This window comes from Dermacentor variabilis, chromosome 3, assembly GCF_050947875.1.
Source record: "Dermacentor variabilis isolate Ectoservices chromosome 3, ASM5094787v1, whole genome shotgun sequence".
NCBI classification, from domain to species: Eukaryota; Metazoa; Arthropoda; class Arachnida; order Ixodida; family Ixodidae; genus Dermacentor; species Dermacentor variabilis.
The window spans coordinates 192,904,569-192,925,297 of record NC_134570.1 but is presented as its reverse complement, the minus strand read 5'-3'; the positions used below and the strand labels follow the sequence as shown (position 1 = coordinate 192,925,297).

Genomic DNA, 20,729 nt, shown 5'->3' with positions numbered 1-20,729 from the left:
GAATGGCAGCAAAAGCACTTAGCTTTCTGTTTGAGAGCTTTGACTGTAGTCAGCTTTCGCTGCCATTTCGTGTTCACAGAGTGGAATGGTTGTGATCTTTTAGAACAATGGGAAAATGATCACTGCCGTACAGATTTTCCATTGCCGACCATTCGAAATGTGGTAGCACTGAAGATGAACCAATTGTTCAATCTACTGCAGAGCGCATATTACGTCTAGTGCAACAGAAGTTAGGCTCTTTATTACGAAGACTGTCGACAGCAGGAAAATTTCAAGGCGACCGTTTGCATAGCACATTCAGTCGCCCCAGAGCGTATTGTGGGCCTTAACATCGTCACGCACCATGTACGACTCGGGCAGCTGCAATATCACATCTTCCCTAGACAATTTTTTCCAAATGAATATCCTTCGATCATGGCCGTGCGTGTCGATAGCACAGAAAGCCAGGAAACCTTGTTGCAGTAGCTAAAGTCGATAGGTCTTGGTGATTCTGTGTAGGCTCGGTGCGAACCTTCAAATGTGCGCCATACTGTGCTCTCTCTATTTCGTCTCTATTTCTCTTTTCATTCCGATACACCTTTTCCTAATACAGGGTAGCAAACTGGACATGCGTTGGGCTAACTTCCCTGCCATACCTCTCTTTTATTTATCTCTGTCTCTTTCTGTATCTTTCTATCTCAATATACATCTTATTCAATATCTAACCTAGTGAAATATGTACTGACCACACTGCTACGAGCCCATTAAGCAATATCGCGTGAATTTCACCAGCCTCAAGAGAAGTCTGTGATGTCACTTCTTGACATGTCATTGACGTAGCAGATATCACAATGCCACGTGATGATGTGAGAGCACCATCACGGCGTTTTATAAAGCTCGCAAACTACTCAATAAAATTGTGATGCGATGAATTGGGACGTGTTTCTTGTACAAAAAACCACGTTTGGCTGGAAGCCACATATGAGTTCGTTTGCGTCATCTAGGCTATTTAAAAGACCTCTGACGTTCAATCCCAACACTTACACAGCCATATTAATTAATGAGAATGCGCTGCGTACAAAACAAGCTACTTAACTTATATAGCTTGGTTATTTGTGTGTGTGTGTGTGTGCGCGTGTGTGTGTGTGTGTGTGTGTGTGTGTGTGTGTGTGTGTGTGTGTGTGTGTGTGTGTGTGTGTGTGTGTGTGTGTGTGTGTGTGTGTGTGTGTGTGTGTGTGTGTGTGTGTGTGTGTGTGTGTGTGTGTGTGTGTGTGTGTGTGTGTGTGTGTGTGTGTGTGTGTGTGTGTGTGTGTGTGTGGCGCAGTGGCTCGACATTTTTGTTTTTTGGCGTGCTCAAATGAGCCACTCCGCTTACTCTCCGCTTATCCGTGGCACCCGAGATGGTTTGACGTACATCGCTCCATTCGCAGGGGCCCTGAAGGCCGCTGGCTTGGAGACCTGTTAACCGATCGAAGATGCGGGTAGAGCAGCGGCAGCTAATACCACAGAGTGCGCGGAAGTAACTACTGCAGGCGCACTATGTGTGATTCGGACAGCTGCAGGAAGTCATTGCGGAGCCGACCTCACGCTAGCCGTATAGGCATAAGAAGGTTTCGCTAACGTAAATTGTTTTTGTGCTTCCTTAAATTAAATGTTTTCCTACTTTTAGTGTCATGATTTCGTTTTCTCTTTTCCACACAGGGCAAGAGCCTGAAGCACGCAGGGTGATATCCGTCACTAATGGAACAATTGAGGTCTGATTCGCAATTTTCATCTGCGTGTTCATTAGCACCACATTTTGCCCTGGATATGCGGACACGGCAGTTTCGTTAGCTGTGACCAAACATTTGACACTTGAACCACCTGCCTATTCATACGCGTATCTTTATGCAGCCTGCCTAGACATATTCTGCGTGCACACTGGAGGCAAAGATAAAAATTGAATGCTTTATGGGTATTTCCTAGTTGTTGCGCCTTATCATCCTTCACTGCACTTGCACAACATTCTCTTCTTTCGATCAGTCAAGAAGCTCATTTTCGCTGAGATTCAAGAAGTAATTGCCGGATACGCCATCACGACCCGCATTCAAGGAACGGTGTGTGGTTGCGGTTATAGGAGTATTGCCAAGGGATACATGAGGGTGTCCGACTTGTGATACTCGGTGCTATTTTTTTTAACTACTATGAGGGGGACTCCATTGGCCCTTTTCATGGCCTTGTAGCCTGGTCCCATTATGCCCACAAGACCCTTCTACACGAAGAAAGGTGAGACTAATCTTGCTGTCATTTCTGGGTATTCACTGGGGATAATAAGCTAACGCGCAAAGTTGTCGACGTTCTTTACAGAAAACTGCTACGCTTGATAGGTATGCCCTCTTTTAGAAAGAGGACGATCGGGGTGGCGTAGAAACGACGTGGAAGCCATAAAGATTGCTTTGGTTTCGGTAATGACGCCAGCAGCCCACCACGGAGCCCAGCAAGGGTGGAGACCCGGAGTGGTCCCAGACACCAGTTGTACGTACCTGCTATAACCCAATATATCGTACCCAATGTTGCATACCATGCACCATGTTAACCCTTGCTAACTGGGAAATTACACGTAAAAGGAATTGAAGGGCCGAAATGAAAGGTTCAAAGACAAAGGGAGACGAAACTTGGAAAGAATATTACAAATAGACAACTGCTGATTTTCTCCAAGTGAACCAGTCAGTCCGGAGGTGTCCCCTACACGAAGGAAAGGCCAAAGTGCTGTGTTGCCTCTGCCATATGCGGGGCTCAATGGTCCCAGCACCCTGCGTCGGCTCCACCTTCAGGTTCCCCCTTTCCCCGGACACGGCGAGCCATGCACAGTTAAGCACGGGAGCGCCCAACCTACATAGTGCAGAGCCAGACAAGGAGGGTCTCATCGGCCCAATCACATTAGCGGAACTACAGCGTGCCGTAGCAGAAGCAAAGCCGAATAAAGCGCCAGGACCAGAACAAATTGCGACAACACAGCTCTGCAACCTTGCAGAAGCCGATCATGCATTCTTACTTCAGCAAATTAACAATGTATGGGACACGGGCAGCTTGCCAGAAGAGTGGAAGACCGCCAACATCATTTTCCTTCCGAAGCCTGGCAAGCCCCAAGCCATAGAGAATCTGCGTTCAATATCGTTAACATCATGCGTCGGTAAGCTAATGGAGCGCATCGTGCTTAACAGACTTTTTAGTCACCCTGAGCAATCCCAACACTTACCCCATAATTTGATTGGATACAGACATCACTTATCTACTCAAGACGTTCTGCTGCAGCTACACGAAGAAACCACGAAGGAAACAAGCAGCGCTCAGCTTAAAACTATTTTTGCCATCGACCTCAAGAAAGCTTTTGACTCTGTTAACCCCGATGCTATGCTGCAAAAGCTCGAAGCTATTGGCTACGGAACCAGGCTTTATAACTATATCAGTAACTTCTTACGGAGTCGCACGTACACGCTACGAGTGGGCGACACCACCTCACAACAGTATCCCCATCCGCAGAGAGGTATCCCGCAGGTTTCCGTGATCTCGCGCACACTCCTTAATCTTGCCATGTGCGTAGTCCATAGAGCGCTACGAAACATCCCCGACATCAAATATGCGATCTATTAACACGGGTTTGCCAGGGCACATCCAAGAAACTCTCCAGCAGGCTATGAACAGCGTGCATGAGGCTGCTTAAACTATTGGCCTTACATGTGCACCGGAAAAATCTGAGTTGCTACTGGTCCATCACAAAAGATAGAGACCGCCGAGCATAGAAACCATAAACGAAGGCGTGCCGATTTCCCAACCAGAATGTATTAAGGTACTCGGTCTCCATATCCAGAAAGATGGAGGTCCCGCTGCGACGGTGCATCACCTGCTCAGGCAAGGAGAACAGGTGCTGCACATGATGCGTAGGGTCTCCAATGGAGCAAATGGAGTGAAGGAGGTGGACATGCTTCAACTAAGAAAAGCATTAATTATGTCGCGCCTGCGCTATCACCTGCCGTATACCAATCTCCGTCAGGAAGATACCAATCGCTTCGATGCGCTCATCCGGAAGGCGGCAAAGCTGGCCATCGGCATCCCGTTTTGTGCCAGCACTAAGCTGCTCCTTGACATCGGTTACCATAACACGGTGGCGAAACTAGTCAGCATTCGTCGTCGTCGCCAAGAACTGCGTTTGCAGTGCACGTGCAAAGGCACGCACATCCTCCATAGCATCTGTCATCATCCACAAGCTGCGGCGCTTGTGAGTACGCGCCCACTACACCCGAAACAACGCAACCTCCTAACTATAGCTCCATTGCCACGCCACATGAATCCAGAACGACGCAAGGAGAGGCGACGACAGCGAGTTGCCTACTTCAAGAGGTACACGGCAAGACACCCTGACGGCATATTCTTCTACTTTGATGCTAGCGTTGGCGCACGGGGCCCCGTTATAGCAGTCGTGAATAACGACCTCCAAACTGTACATACAGAGTTACTCCCAGAGACAGATCCGACCTTAGCGGAACTGACAGCCATCGCCACCGTGATCAAACACATGCCCCCTAGTGACTCAGCCTACCCAAGAATCATACTTACCGACTCCGTGGCGGCTTCCAGGAAATTGTTGCACAACGATCTCCCGGCCCACATTTCGACATTTATTCAAGAACACATTCAAGGTCCTTTAGAGGTCATCTGGATACCTGGTCATGACGGGCTGCCGGGAAATGAAAGAGCTAATCAGTTCACCTGCGGACTTTGAACCAGGCACCCTGCATTCCGCGACCAGCCCAGACGAAAAGGTGGGCTCCCCTGCTTCTGCGGCCATATCAAGAGGCAAGGCGCAAGTTCCCCAAGCTCAGCAAAGTGCTCACCCGTGAACAGGGTGTACCGATTCGTCAGGTCTAGACTGAAACACTCCCCACACCAGCACGAATGCACCTCCTCCGCGGCCTCTTACCTGAAGATCCTCCATCCTGTTGATACTGTGGCGAACACCCGAACACATCCCATATCCTCTGTTCCTGTGAACCACCTCCACCTCCACAGCCTGCCCGTACAAATCTTTTCCCTAAACCCTATGCCGTGTGGCTGACAGAAGCAGTCCAGCGCCGACCACCAACGATACCTTGCGGCGTTTATCAGTGCTGCGCTGAAGAATGCCGCAAGTGAGGTTCGGGACTGAGGACTTTCCACCGAACCACCCAACATGAAAATAAAGTTTTTTTCTCTCTCTCTCACTCTCCAAGCTACATGTGCTGGGGTACGTGGTGTCGCAAGACACCGAACGCCTGCTTATCGACGCCGCTGGGGGGTCAATAAAAAATTATCGCGTTATACAACATCCTATCATCTACTGTGTGGACTCCTTCCAGTAAAAAAAAAAGAAACTGAAAAAGAGGTCTGACGATACAGCTACATGTCATATAATGGACATGCGTTGGACGGAAGTAAGGATACCCGGTTTTGCGGCTTAGCGAAAATGGCATTCTGATGCTGCGCTTGAGGTTGCCGATTACATTCATTGGCACAACAGTAGGATTTAGTTCCTTGAAAATGTGTATACTGTGCTTAAGCGGATAGTTTTGATCTGTACAATTCACCCTCTGTCAGCAGGGAATAACAAGTGGCACGTGAGGTGGGTCACCTATGTTGTAGGACGGTGATGTAGGTGTAACATTTAGTTCAACTGTGGACAGAACCAGAAACATGCATCTCTCGCTTGTCCACATTTGAGTACCACGTCCTTATAGGCAAAGCTACATCGTAGTTTTCTTCCTTTGTCTTCACGTACACAAGCGAATTACACGACATAGACAGCAAACGTACGGCCATGCCTTATGCCGTACGGCTATAGATACCCGTGTTCCTTAGTACGCACTGCAGTGTTTCTCAGTGCGACGCTCTTAGTACAAACTTTTGCCCTGCTCAAAGAACGCCTTATTTACGAACAGTGTACGAATGAAAATATTTACGTAATATCAAATCCTCACCAGTATTTTATGGCATGCATCGAAGAGGGTACCCATGTCGAAGTAAAGGAGACGCTCCACTGAAGCTCTAGAGCGCGGATCGGTTGGGTACAAGGGGCTGTGAGGTACGTACCGGTTCACCAGGTACGTCAATACTGCACGACTGCAAAACAAGAGCAGATTGTAAGCAAAAAACAAAGAAGGAAAAACGAGAAATGAGTGCAACGGCCTGAAACTGACATAAATACGATTGATATCTTATTGGCGCAGCAATCGATGCTCCCTCATTTATCCGTGCCTGTGTGTAACATCCTTGGTGATTTAATATTGAAGAATAAGTAATAGGGCTAAAAGACCATTGTATTTGACCTTTATTTTCTTATTGAGCAGACCACTCGACGAAAAATATATTCCATTCAATAGGCGTGTTAATCAGTTAATAAAGCTGTACGACTGAGACGGTGAATTTAGCTTTACCTTGGGCACAAGTTAATAATTTGCGGACATTTACTTTGTGAATGTAATCAACGAAAGCGAAATTCACATCCACCTGTATGTAAACCAAGCTACAAAGAAGACCCCACACGGGTTTTTCATAAACAAAGCCATGTAGTTGAAGAAAAATTTGTCCTGGTCCGGGATTCGAACCCGGTGCCAACAACTCTCCGGGGAGGTCGCTCTGTCATCTGCGCTAACGAGGAGGCTAGGTGATCGCAACGCGAAAGCGAATTTATCAACAACTCGAACCAGGAGGACACTGATTATGGCAAATCAGGCTTGCGGAATTCCGCAAGGTGGACGAAGGTTCATAAATTGAAAAATTACCAACCCCCGTATGTAGCACCAGGCTACCATAGAAACCCACAAGCCTATGTCAGAAACAAAATTACGTAGTTAAAACTAATCAACATCAAGAAAAACTCAGCTAAACAAAATTGGCTGAGGATATAATAATGAAGTATTTTATTTAATTAGTCCTAACAGGGGTGCATGCTCTATTGTCGTACATTATGTAATCTTCGTAATTCATATGCATCTTTTGCCATAAAACGAATAGCAAGATTATTGCTGATGCAAGGAATAAAACTGGCTACTGAAGGTAGGTCAGACACAGCAGCAAGGAATATCAAATGGTAATAACGATACATTTGTTCAGTTTCAATTATGAATGATTTCTGCGTTATGAAACTCAGAACGTAACTCTATAAATTGAGTTTACTCAACGCTAGCTGGGATGTGTACAATATTTATTTATTTGTGCGGTACTGCTAGCCTCTAGATGAGGCTGTAAGCACGAGTATGTGACATAAAAACAGAACGAAGTGTCCATGTATAAAAAAAGTCAAGACACAACAAGCGTCTTAGAGAAATCAAGAAGTTAGGGAATACACTCAGAACGATGCAACCAGGCGACTAAGAGCACCGTGAATATCACTGAAAAATGTACTTGAACCAATAAGCAATCATACTACAGATACCACCGAGAACACAATAATAAGGAACTGTTTTTTAGATGATATTTGGTGAACAAATTATTACGTCAGCGTACATCACTACGAATGAGGTATATTAATTATCGATCTATATGAGTCCCAAGATAGCGCTTTCAGCCATCTGCTCTCGCTTTTGCTTTGACTGATGGAATTACAATGCCGATTCTGGTTTTCCCACAGGCCTTGATTTCGTACAATATTACAGAAACACTGGTGCCAAGGGTATCCTGGATTTCAGTTTAGAGAGCCTAATTTGATTCGACAAATAGCAAATAGTTTTACATGTTGAGGAGCCCTTTATTTCGGTAACAAGAAAATCAAATGTTTAATATTATACTGGCGCCATCAACAACACCCCCTCAAAAAGGCTATTGTCCAATAAATCCTCAGGTTGGGTAACTAAATCTGATCCACTTTATACCAATAGCATTATGATGTTTGTGCCCGGTACCGTAGATGTCGAGGGTAGCTATGAAGGCCCGTGCACAATTACACTCGGTAAGTAAAAACCCTTGATCCAAAAATTCCATCTATACCTATCAGAATACCCCAAAATTTTATGGTGCGGTTATATATTTACCAAACGTTCACGCGTTGACATTATAGAAACGATTTCAAATATATTTATATTTAAAAGGACACTAAAGAGAAACACAATTTCTTCTTCATCGGTAAATTACCTTTCTATGATACCCAAAGCACCCCTCTTACCACGATAAGACGCTCGGTAAGGCAGAAAAAGTGCACAAACGAAATAAGGGTGGCGACCCCTCCTTCAAGTTCTCCCACCTGGTCGATGTGACGTCATGGATAGTGATGTCATCTGCCAGGGCCTACTAATTATATATAGTGGCACAGGTTGACTACATTGTATTCTACAGGAACCAAATATTCAACATGGCAAGTTTAGGGAACCCTTACTCAGCCAACGCGGCCGAAATGCGAAAACATACAATGATGTCCCTGACGTCACACTGACGTACCAAATCGAGATTTCGGTGCGAAATTCAAATACTAATGCTTCGACCTTCATTTTCTCGTCTAATAATCAAACTATTATTTCGAAATGACTGCCTGCAGGATTCTCAAACAATGCTTTATTCGTCTAAACTTATTTATTGTTACGCTTTAGTGCGTTTTAAGCACTGCCACCGTTCAGTTTCCTCTTCTGTCCTCGGACCTTAGTGGAACGACGATATAGATAACCCGGAACCGGCACTTTATTGGCTCAAATTCTCTTTTCACATTGTTCCTTGACTTGAAAAAGAAATCGCTGTTTCGCCCAAGAGCCGAAGCATCGATTGCGACAGCAAATTATTGGACAGCCATACGAAAAAAATGATAGTACCTTTACCGACCCTATAGTCTTGTAAACGCAGGCGCACTAACAAAACAGCCAAGCATGGTGTCGCGAGCGCACAAGCGAACATGAACCCATAAAACTCGATAACCGCGGAAACTCGCTGTCGAAACGCGGCAGTGAGGAAACGCTGCAGGAGCAGCGAGTGAATTGACCTTCGTGCTGTCACTCGCTTCAGCGCGAACTAAGCCGCAAAAACACAGCACAGCGCGGACTCTGCCCGTCGCCGATGACTTTCAAGATACAGCGGCGCGGCCGAGCGCGTGCGGCCGCCCGGAGTAGAACGCGCCTCCTACCCTCTCCACAAGCCGTGCGCGCGACGGAAGGCGGCGCGCTTCCTCCCCTCTTTCCTTCGTTGCGTGCGCGAGATTGAGCCCCGATCCATGAAAGTATGTGCGAATGAAAGTGTGCTCACCCTCGCACGCTATCATGCGCACATGCAGCATACAGCGCCTGCGACGATTTTAGCGCCCTTCGATTTTATACAGACCCTCACAGCGACGCCGACAGTGACGGCGAAGGCGACGGCAGAAGTGCGCCTGGATTTACATAAAACAAGAATTACTTTGAGATCAGACGAAATGATTATCACGCGGATAGGCATAGTAATTAGAACGATTGCCGTAAAAATTATCTTGTTTCCTAAACAGGTAGATGAATTCGAACATATTTCCAGACAGTATTATCTGTCTATTATTTTTAAATATTTCGATTATGTGTTATTGCGCTCAATGAAATGTAGTTCCGAACAGTGTACCTATGTAAACATTTCACCGCCCCGCTTATACCTTATTACGACTTCGATATACTTATGTGGCAAGTGACTCTTTTTAGACCATATATCTCAGCCTGTAGCTGTTTCAATTTTTTTACTTGTTATTATTATTATTTCAAAGTACCTTACAAGCCACAAGGGCAGCATTGAGTAAGGGGGTGTCATTGAACAAATGACAAGAGAAAGCAGATATATGAGCGCTAAAAAAAAATTTGAGAGCTAAAGCTTTTTATAATGATCACGTGCTTGCAACACCATGTTAGAAATAAAAACGCTAAATCAATGCATAGAGTTGTCGGGAAATTAATGAAAAATGCAGTTCGTGGTAACATAAGAAGCGATGTATCACTGGCGCAAAATAACGTACATAGCGCAAGCACATTAAACTGAAACAACAACAACAAAAAAATACATGGCACATATGTGACACGTGTTATATGACATGACATGTGTACAGATGAAAATATTTGTTATGATGAAAACTGCAAGTTCAGTAGTTGTGTGAATTTATCATTGCCCGTTTGATCGACAGTGCTGTTAGGAAGACAATTCCATTACCGAATCGCTCGTGGTAGAGCCGAGAAGTTAAATGCGTTAGTGTTGCCATATATGCGAGTGAGGATTCAAGCATTATAATGTCGTGATGTGCAAGACACGCGTTCCAGTGGCAAGTTTGATGGCTTCATTTGGTGAACATATCTATGGAGCAAGGACAGGAGTGCTATGTCCCGTCGGCTACTCAGTGCTTGAAGGGAAAGTTCGAGCTTCACTTAAGTAATGGTTGACTGGCAGCTATAATTTCGGGAAATAAATCGACTAGCTCGGTTTTGGATGGTTTCTAACATGCGGATTAAGTATTCATGGTAGGGAGACCATATAGGGGACGCGAAATCAAGCTGTGGACGTACAAATTATAGGAATGCTAATTTACGGATACAAGTTGCGATGAATATACCCAACAGATTTGGAAGCGTTTCCGCATATGGGTGTGATTTGAAAGGCCCAAGAAAGGGTCGGTGTAAGATTTACGCCTACATATTTATATACTGATGCCTGAGATATTATATGTGTAATTATATAATAGGAAAACCTATGAATTGGTGTTTTTCGCGTGAATGTCAATAGTTGGCGTTCAAAAATTGACTTATAGTTATCCGAGTAAGATTTTCGTTACTGTAATAAATGATGACTGTGCTGAGGGTATAAATAATGACATGAAATAACTCCCACGCAGAAGAATTCATAGGTGACACAACCAGGGGTGCTATGCAGGATACGCCGAGTTTCTCCTTCGCACGAGTTTGCGCAACTTTGCTCGACAGCAGTGAATGAACGGAGCTAGCGTGGAACGAGCAAAAGCTGCAGGCAAAAAAAAAAATATGTAGACAAAAAGCCGCGTATGACAACATAAGCGCGGCACGCTGCTTCCACGTTTCAAGCGCAGAAGGCTGCAGAACGAAACGCGCCAGCGCCGCGTATTGTTATCAACGGGTTATCGCAACTCTCTGTCTGCACACTTGCCGTGAGCCGCTTGGCACGCCTTTAGGCTGTTTCACATGGCGCGATTTTCAGTCAGCGACACAGCGAATTCTGTTGCTCAGTTACCGCCGCGACGTCGTGCTCTCTCGCTCTCTCTGCAGAAGTTGGTCGCGTCGTCACACAGTCGTAGTGATCGGCGCGAAGTGGGCCGCGCAATGTGTGACGAAACAAAGCACGGTCAAATTGGTGCTTTCCTGTTTTATCCTGCGTTGTTAGCTCTGTGGAGCGATGTCGCGCGCCAGTTTTAGTTATGTTTTATTAGGGCGTAGCCACCAGCGCCTGCGGCTTTAGAGCTTCATAAATTTTTTTTTCTTCCACTTACGCAATTTGGTTAAAAGGAGAAGCTGCACGCTATCCAGGTAGGGAGAAGGACGCCACCGTCGTCAACCTCTTCAACGCTACAAATTGTGCCAGCTCAAAAGTACGTGCACACTCAATAGTAGCTTGTTCTTCTGCAAAGGCAAATACTCATCCTGGAAAAAAGTTGTGGCTTCCATAGTAACAAGGACACTAGAGTGAACTATACGGAACCACCCCACTGACGTCGCACAAGCCGCACGCTCGTACTTGCTATGTTGTGCAACGTCTCACTCATCGCATCTGCAAGCTGTCCTAAAGTCTCAATGCTTTTAAGCGTTAGAAAGTGGTGTACTTCGTCTATTATCGAATACTAGTAGAAAAATTTGCATGTTTGACTAGTTTCCATGTTGTTTTCGTTTAACGATGTTAGCATGTATATTTCGTGAGCAGGGGGCAACCTTGCGCATCCCTGCGACGGAAATCGCGCAGCCGCAGACGCATGTGACAGCTGTCAGCGAAAATCGCTCTGCGACGTGCGCGGCAGAACGATTTCTTTCGTCCCAATCGCACCATGTGAAACAGTCTTTCCTCGGGCGCGTCAAGGGTGTGCCACTTCTTTCGGGCATTATCTTTCTATCCTCCGTCGAATGCGAACAAAGCCCACCTGGAGCATTCTTGCATCCACGCTTTCCCTCAATCGAATGTGTTAAAATACAACAAATAAAATAACAAAGAATTTATTTCTTATGATATATATCTTGGGTTTTGAATACTATATAGTTATGTTGAAATACGGAGCTGGCACAAATTATTAAATATTGCACTTTTATTTCCGCGAGTGGCAACTTGAGGCGAAAGCTTACAAGGGGGGAATTCTAGAAGGTCGCACGCCCAAGGAAGTTCATACGAGGAGCAGTCGCCAGGGGCGCTGCAGTGCTATTCTCTATAAAGTCAGTCACGAAATAATCTTACCATTCTCCGTTTATTAGTGGAATGGTAACGCACTGCCGCGGCTTGGCTGTTCACCGCAGTCGCTTAGCTGAAAATATTAGGGCAGCCGTTTCACCGACTGAAAACGGCAATCTATGACTAGAGACGGGAGTAACGGCTGTCGTTGCAAAATGGCGGTATGGTACGTGTTCTAGGGTCCATAGTGCCGCAGCACAGTGAAAATGTGCCAATTTATCTGTGTGCGCGAAGCCCCAGCGATGAATTGTGAATAAGAGCGTGCTGCGCTAAGACGTAATTCATTGCTTGTACTCGATTCCCCAGTGAAAGTGCCTCTGTGCGCATGTACGCAGTATTTTAGTGTGTTTTGTACTCCACGGTGCTTGCGGATCGCCTCTGCTAGAGCTAACAGCGATCGCAGCTGGATATCGTAACGACACCGCTGTAATCGCATTTTTTGCAGCCTTGCGTTGAGCTCTTGCGTGCAATTATTAAATGAGACTTCGAACGGAGGAAGGCGTTGCAACTGTTTAGTGCGCAGTGCTATATAGCCACGTAGAAATGCCATCGGACTGGGTCTGGAAAAACTAGCGATTCTCTACGCTGACCGTGTCTGCGACAGTGCGGCTCCGATACGTCCCCGATGACTGAGCAGCCATCTCAAACGAGAGCTGTGACACATTGTCACTCGAGGACACTGCGCACTCCTCAGCACCGTCGTCCACCACGGCGCATCGACGCCGTGCGAGCAGCTACAGTGACGTGCCGATAATCATTTGCTGTGCGCTACGTCGTCAGCATGCAGGCAATGAAATTCTGTTGTTGGACCATCACAGCCCAAGAAGATATAAGCATAAGCCAGGGACAGCCGACGCTTTGTTTTACAGTGAAGCTGTTTAAGCGGACCCTGTGCCGTCATTGTCTAACTTCGCTAAAGAGGGATCACATGACCTAGCGAGAGAGGAAAAGAGCTCAACAGGCGGACGGGGGTTGGAGTGACCCCTTTCCCCCTTTTAGAATGATATACGCGAATCTTATGCAGTTGTCACACGGTGCGTTTTCGGCGATTGAGCCAGATCGGGATCAACTTTATCGTCAATTAATTCCGCCCTGGTCCGAAAGAAACAAATCTTATGCTGGCACTTTGCGGCCAACGAACAGTGCACAGCGACTGAAACATGATACCAGGAGCGCGTGGCCGGCGCCGCTTCTTCCGCCAGCAAAAACTGCCGGCAGTCACGTCAATCGTGAAACCCATCCAACCAATCGTTAAAACAATTGCAGCGCCCGCATCTCCGGTGGTGGGCCTTGCGCCCAATACACGGAGCTTTGCATGAGTGATTCCGCACATTCCATCCCAGATACAACCATGGGAAGACCACGGGTAGGGCGTTCTCCTGACGAAGAAGCTGCCTACCGCGAACGTTAGCGAGAGTTGGCTCGTGAATGGGCTCGTCGTCGTAGGGCCTGCCTCACGCACAAAGAAAAAACTGGGAAACCGCAAAAAAGCACTCCTAAATTATCCTCACTGCACGAAGCACGCATAAGTAAAGTTAAGGGAAAATGGTGAAACAAAATATATAACATACATACTGCTTGCAAGTTTGACTTGTATGGTGTAACACTCGGTGTAACTCGGTGTAACGGTGTCATCGATGCACAACGAACCCATGACAGTGCGTTGTGCGTGTGTTATTCCGGCGGTCAAAATATTCGTCTCATCTCAGCACCGCGTCACTGTTGCCAAAAAAAAAATAAGTTGGGGGTGGTCGAACTGGGGTGGTAGGTCGAGGAGGAGGAGGAGAATGGAACTTTATTATTGCAGAAAACGTTGCGCGGTTTATTCGTGGGTGGTTCCCTCTGACAGGGCTCCACTGGCGATCGCGGCTCGCCGGGCCTGGTCGAGGGTCGCCAGTTGGCTTCCCAGGTCCAGTTCGGAGACTCTCGCCTCCCAAGACCACGTAGTGAGTGTGTGTGTTGTGACTCGTGGCGAAATTGCGTCGCCCGGGTGGTCGGTGCATTCATGTGTTACGTGCGCGAGTGTGGCTGTGTGGTTACTACACCAGGGACATGTACGGGACGTATATCTGTCTGAGGAGATTGCGTGTGGATGAAAAAAGTGTGGGTGTGTGTTCGTTTGCAGGCGGCGCCAGTCCCTTGCCTGCAGTTTACAGAGAGCTTTATGTGGGGGAACGTATTGTGTTGTTTCGAGGCGTTCGTCCTGTAGTATTTGTTGACTTGTGGTTAATAACTCGTCAGTCGTTCGTCGGTCTGTCGGGGGCTGAAGAACGGTGTGGTCTGCCACTCGGCTAGTGAGACCTCGAGCTGGGCAGTCCCGGTCCGCCTCTTCGTTGCCCCGCTGGCCTTCATGCCCGGGGCACCAGACGATACCATGGGTCCATTCTAGTGAGTGGCCCGGGATTCGAATGGCTTGTATAGGGAGTGTTCTATTTATGTATAAACGACAAGCCGCTTGTGAGTCCGTAAGGACGCGGGCGGACCTTCCCTTGCTCTCGGCGTCGTGAAGTGCGAGAGCGATCACTGCTGCTTCTGCTGCTGCGCTGCATGTGGCGCGGATGGAGGTAGAGGCTACCAGGCTCTCCTGATTGACGACGGCGAGTGTTATTTGGGCCCACGACGTGGTGACGAGGGGTACGAGCTAGCGTCCGTGTAGTATGTATCTGGGTCTCTGAAACAGTGTTTGTGCAACATGCGGGCCCGCGCTGCTCTTCTCTCTTGACTGTGGGTGGGGTGCATGTTTTTGAGAATAGGGTCTACTACAATGTTCTCTCCAATGTGGTTAGGCAGGAGTTGTGTTTCTTCTTTGCAGTACTGCGCACACAAGAGTTACATGCCTCGCACGGGGCGTGACCGATGGTATTAGTTTACAGGCGAACTGGTGTCAAACTCGCGCGATCGTGACCCCCGCTCCCCCCGAGTTGCAGGCAGGAACACGGCGCCGGCAGCAGCAGCAGCCTGTGGCATCGCATCCAGCAGCAGCAATTGTCAATATGACTGTCAAGACCCGTTCACCTACATGACCAACGTAGAGTTTCGGCGTCATTTTCGCCATTAAAAATCTTCAGTGCGCCAGCTGTGGGACGAGTTAGGCGAAGACCCTGGTCTGCGGAGACAGCATGGCGAGCAAATTACGCTTTCCGTCCACAGATTAGTGTGAGAGGGCTGCGGAGGAAGAGTTCGTGCGATCGCTTCGGCTCGCTCCGGCTCCATGCGCTCTGCGTCCGCCGCGTCCCAGACGCTAGGTTCGGCAGCGACATCGTAGTACTGGGGCACCTGCAAAGACCTGGGGTTCAACCCGTATCAACCAACCTCCGAATGCGAAGTGGTCACATTATATTGGAAGACTCCGAATAGACGCCGGGCTGCCTTCCAGTGCAGCAGGTACCGAAAGCCGCTGTCTCAGTTACACGGAACCACTGCATAGCACGCGCAGAGAGGCGAAAGAACTTACTTCGCGAGCACGGACCGTCGCGGTCGCCCGAACGTCCACCTCGCCAGGCAGCAAGTGATTTGGCTCACGTACTGCGTGAGCAAAAGCGTAGAAGTGTGGCTGTTGAAGGAGATGACCGGCGACTTGTTTCCTCTGTCGGAACCCGCCATCGCCGACCGGTGGAACTACGCCCGTGTGGTCGTGAGGAACGAGCTGATGACGCGACCTCCACTTGGTGTCCCCGGGAAGGCAGTGCAAATGGACGATTGACTTCTTTGCGGCAAGCAAAAGTATCATCGAGGCCGCTAAAGAATGTGCGACAACGTTCCGCCAAGCCACCAAAATTATGGCGGTATTGCAGATCGCGAGCAATAAGTCTTCGGCGTGGTCAGTGCGACCACAGACGAGCTGCGACTTGTTAAGGTCGACCAACGATACGCGGCGACGCTAGGCTTTCGTTCAACCGGCCCATTCACAGTGATGAATGGGCCACACACATGTGTATCTCATATTTAATGGATGCTAACCTGGTGAGCCTCAATCTGCATTGGGAGGCAGTGAACCACACCGTGAACTTGGTGAGGCCCACTCTTGGTAGCTCAAAAGCAATAAATAGAAGTTATTGTCAAAAACTGAAGCGCCACCTCCTCAGCAGCGTGTGCAGGTTAAGTGCAGCGCTACTGGAGTCAAACTTGACATGGATGTGCTGGCAGGCAATTAACAGCCACGTGGGCTGCAAAGACGCTTACATGCGTTTGTTCTTAGCCATGGATCCCTAGGGGTGCCATTGCTCGGCGCTATCCCGTATGAAGGCGTACACATTGTAACAGCAAATAAAGCATAGTTTCCTGACCCTTTGCCCGTATGAGTGTTTTCCGGCATTGCGGCGTGCTTACGCGGTGAGCGTGCGACAAACCACTTCTGCGCAGGCGACGCTTACTTCGTCTCGCAGCCTTGCTTTAGTGCGAACAACGAGCGATCTGCTGCAAGCCCTGTGCGAATACCAGGCGCACACCAATTTGTGCTAGGCGAGCACGTAGCGAGCCGCGCCAATCCAATCTACAGGAAAGAGGAAAAGGAGCGTTTGCTCGTGGTGTAACGCGAAACGTAACAATTACATATTAATCTAGTATGTGTTCAGTGGACAGCTTGAAAACATTAAAATGCTTATAAACCACATTAAAGTGAGTAATAATATTGTGGTAAATGCATTTACCTTATAACTTGCTTTTGCATGTAATGCACTGGGTGGAACGACAAATAAGTGAAAGAAGGCACCGATCATGCACCGACGGTTTGGTAACGTCGGCTCCAGTTTGTCGACCCCCCATAAAGCAACGCCCAAGGGATGACAGCCATCCAGAGTGAATCTAGATAAATCGATGAAATCGGAGGTGCGCCGAGGGACAAACTTTGTCTAGTACTTTCATCTTGGGGCGTCACAGAGCGCGAGAAGATGGCGAGTTTCGCCAAACTCAGCGCACCCTGCGTAGCACAGCATAGCACTTTATCCGACACAAGGTAAAATGCTATCAAAACACCACTGCTACTAAGAACTTTGTGACCATGCCTATCGAAGCTTTGTTCTTTTTGAAGTTTCTGCAGTCAAGTTGCGTATATTTGTGCTCGTTACAGTACATGCATTATGAAAGACGGAAGCCAACACAGAGCATCACGGGTACAGTAACAGGCACGGTGGCAGTTTGACGGAAATCAATCTCGCATACCTCGTGGTAACCGCACATGCTCCCAAATAGCAGTTGCCTACTGATTCGCACGAAAAATTGTCTAGCTCTATTATTTGTCATTCGTCGATTTTTTCCAAGCTTAAGAGACGCACAATATGAAGCATACACTTGGTTTACGACAGTTGCTTGCTTCTTTCGTTTTCTGCTGAAGTGCAAGTGATCTGCGAAGTATGCAGTTTGTGCTCTCTTGTGACCTTAACCGATCCAGTGCCGATTCCTACTCACGCTACAAATGTGAGAATATTTTGTGACAGCACCTTTTCCAATGTAACATTATGCTTAGCCCCAATTATGGTTCAAGTTTTTCGTGAGCGCGATGGTTTCGGAGTGATCTCGCTCGTAGTCGGGTTTCCGACATAGTGGACCTACAGATCACTCCCAGTAGTCTTATATCTTTAATAGGTCATTCATAGCGTGCATTTAAAATTAGTTAAGACATGTCGTTATCTAATTTTAATGACTACGAAACTCTTCACTGCATAAAATTTGCGAGCAAAACGAAACATTGCGCTTTTATCTCGTAATCCCTTAAAGAGCTTTGAGGAGGTTATTATGCTCATTTAATTTGAGAAAGTTTTTTTCATGTCACATTTTTCTGTTGCTGCGTTGGAAGTGTAGTTCCTTTATCTTGTAGAGAGCAATATGTGGTAGTCGTGGAGAGCGCTTTTGAATACTTCCTATATTTGGAAGTATGTTTTTGAAGAAATAAGAAAACCTCGAGCGAGTTGTCATGTCGTGCACTCAACCGAGAGTATCGAGAACGAGCTTGCGGCAAGCCTCTAATGATCAGTGCTGCAGGTCAGCGCCGCCCCTGATGACAAAAAGAGGGGAAGGCTGTCCTAATTACCAGAATGCAATGGTCCTCCGCCCCATTTCGCCTTACCAGACAAGCGTTTTCTTGTTTTTCCAGTCGCTAGAAACACGAAGAAAGGGGCTGTTGTTTCCTAGCCCACTAAAAATAATCCGACTGGGAGTTTCTACCAAGCAGAGGGCTTGAAACCTGATAATGCATGTGCCTTATGCGACGTCTTCGTAGGGCGCCACCAGACTGGTGGCGATTAGAGCACTTTTCGGTTCGTGGTTGGAGTGCTTTTTCTCGGAATAAGAAAATCCGTTCATTTATATTACAATTGCCTTTGATGGCTTAAGTTTCCGAAAGCACAGATAGCGTAGATGTACAAAGTTTTGAGCACAGGCTCAATTATTTGTTTCTATTGACCCTGCAGAGGAGCAGCAGAGCATTCAAACAGCAGAGTGTGTACTGTCTCATTGGCAAAAAAAAAAGCCTTCTGAGAATGTTTTTATTTGGGAAGGGGGACCAAACCAAGGTCTCTGCTTTGGAGTAACTTTTTTTGAGTTGTTAGGAATATTTTTGCTCCCATTTGCCGCAAAACCTTTCTTTGCCTTTTAATTAACGATTTTATTTTCTCAGTACTCAGTAACGGTAAGACTAAGGGATATTTTTATCCCTATAATGTTTCTTTAAACGTTAACATATCGCCTTTAGTGATGGTATCCACTTATGGATAACATCAGACAGATAACACTGAGTAAAGGGGCTATATGTCCTACACCCAAAACGGGCTATGTGCTGGGGACTAAAAAGCCTATATCTATTAATTTTTATCTAATACATCGTACCAGCATAGCTTAGTTTATGTGCGGGAGAGCATCGCCTAGAACGAGTGCTAATATAAGGCGGTCATTCCTTCATGACAAGGTCCTTAACTCATAAGTAAATGACACGCCTAACTGTAAAGCATATTAGTTTTGTGGATGCGTAAACCATCTCTAAAAGAGCAATATAAAAATTATTGATGTTTCAAAATTATTTCGAATAGTCCGATGCGCCTTACAAATTCGTGCTACGGGCTAACGTTTCTCACTTCACGTCCGCAGTGTGCTTGCAAGTTCTGTGACGATTCCCTTCGTGAACGCGAGTAACGCACAAGCGTATGGTTGCTATTCCCTTTTTTGTGCACTGCGCGTAGAATGTTTCAAAAATGCTTTGATTTTGTTTCAGGTTGGCAGTTTTTTTCGTAGCTTATTTTATATTTTGCATCTTTTGAGTCAGTTTATCTATTTTTATAAAGTGTAAAGTGCCATTAGGAAAGATGGGCATAGCCGATATTCTAATCGACACCAAGAGAAAAAGAAATGTAGCTGGTCAGGTCATGTAATAGGCTGGTTAGATAACCATTGGACAATGAGGATTACAGAATGGATACCAAGAGAAGGGAAACGCAGTCGTGGACGGCAGAAGACTAGGTGTAGCGATGAGATTAGGAAATTCGCGGGCGCTACTCGGAATCGGTTGGCGCCGGACAGGGGTTATTGGAGATCGCAGGGAGAGGCCTTCGTCCTGCAGTAGACATAAAACATCATGATTATGACAGTGAAGAAAGATGGTAAAGAGCTGTACAGAACTGTACAGTATTTATTATTCCAAGCAATTTCGTAATGCACTATTCATGCTATTCCTCTTCCCATTCCTCCTCTTTGGAGCCTTTTGGCCACACCAAGCCCGCGCCTTTTGCCGGCCTTGTTCAGCTCGAGCCCAGCACTTGGCGACGAGTTCGGGGTCGGTGGACTCGCCCTCGGCCAGCCCCTGCTTGCTTCGCCGCTCCGTCTTCCTCGCTCGGCCTCTCCATCACGACAGGAACCCGGTACGTCCAGAGTGCACACAGAACCCGTAGAAACTGCCACAGGAGGTCAACAGAAGGTGCCTCAGCCTACCCTCCTCCACCGCGGCTCCTCGCCTTCTTTCTTTTTCCCCCCGCTTTGCTCAATGTAGGGTTCGTAATATCAATGAACGAATGATTAAGAGTATCCCGCAACAAGATTTATCTTCATCAATGTCCGCCTATCATTTAACAGACTTAGGCGTTTTTCCTTGTTCGATTAATCACTTTGGAGAATCTGACAGGAGTTCCGCGAAAATTTTGAGACCGCATTAGCTTGTCGGCATGAGAACAGTGATCATGCGGCTGTGATAGGCCGACTCTCGACTGTTCTTCCGAGTCCCGAGTGATGATGAGTGGAGCGCTTGCACTCTCTTCTCCCACACCGCACACGCCGCTGCACCACCCGAAGCCCGGAGGCTTGAAATGTCCTCGCAATTTGAGGCATACTATGACAACCCAGTCGTTGATTATTGTGCCACT

General features: G+C 47.1%; 1 protein-coding gene across 1 annotated transcript in view; it reads right to left on the bottom strand.

Moving 5' to 3' along the window:
- LOC142574966 (glutathione S-transferase 1-like) overlaps positions 1 to 20,729 on the bottom strand; it is a 91,621-nt gene that overhangs the window by 30,134 nt on the left and 40,758 nt on the right. The window contains exon 4 of the mRNA XM_075683944.1: positions 5,973 to 6,114. Coding sequence (XP_075540059.1) covers positions 5,973 to 6,114 — 142 coding nt within the window. The remainder of the gene's footprint in view (positions 1 to 5,972; positions 6,115 to 20,729) is intronic.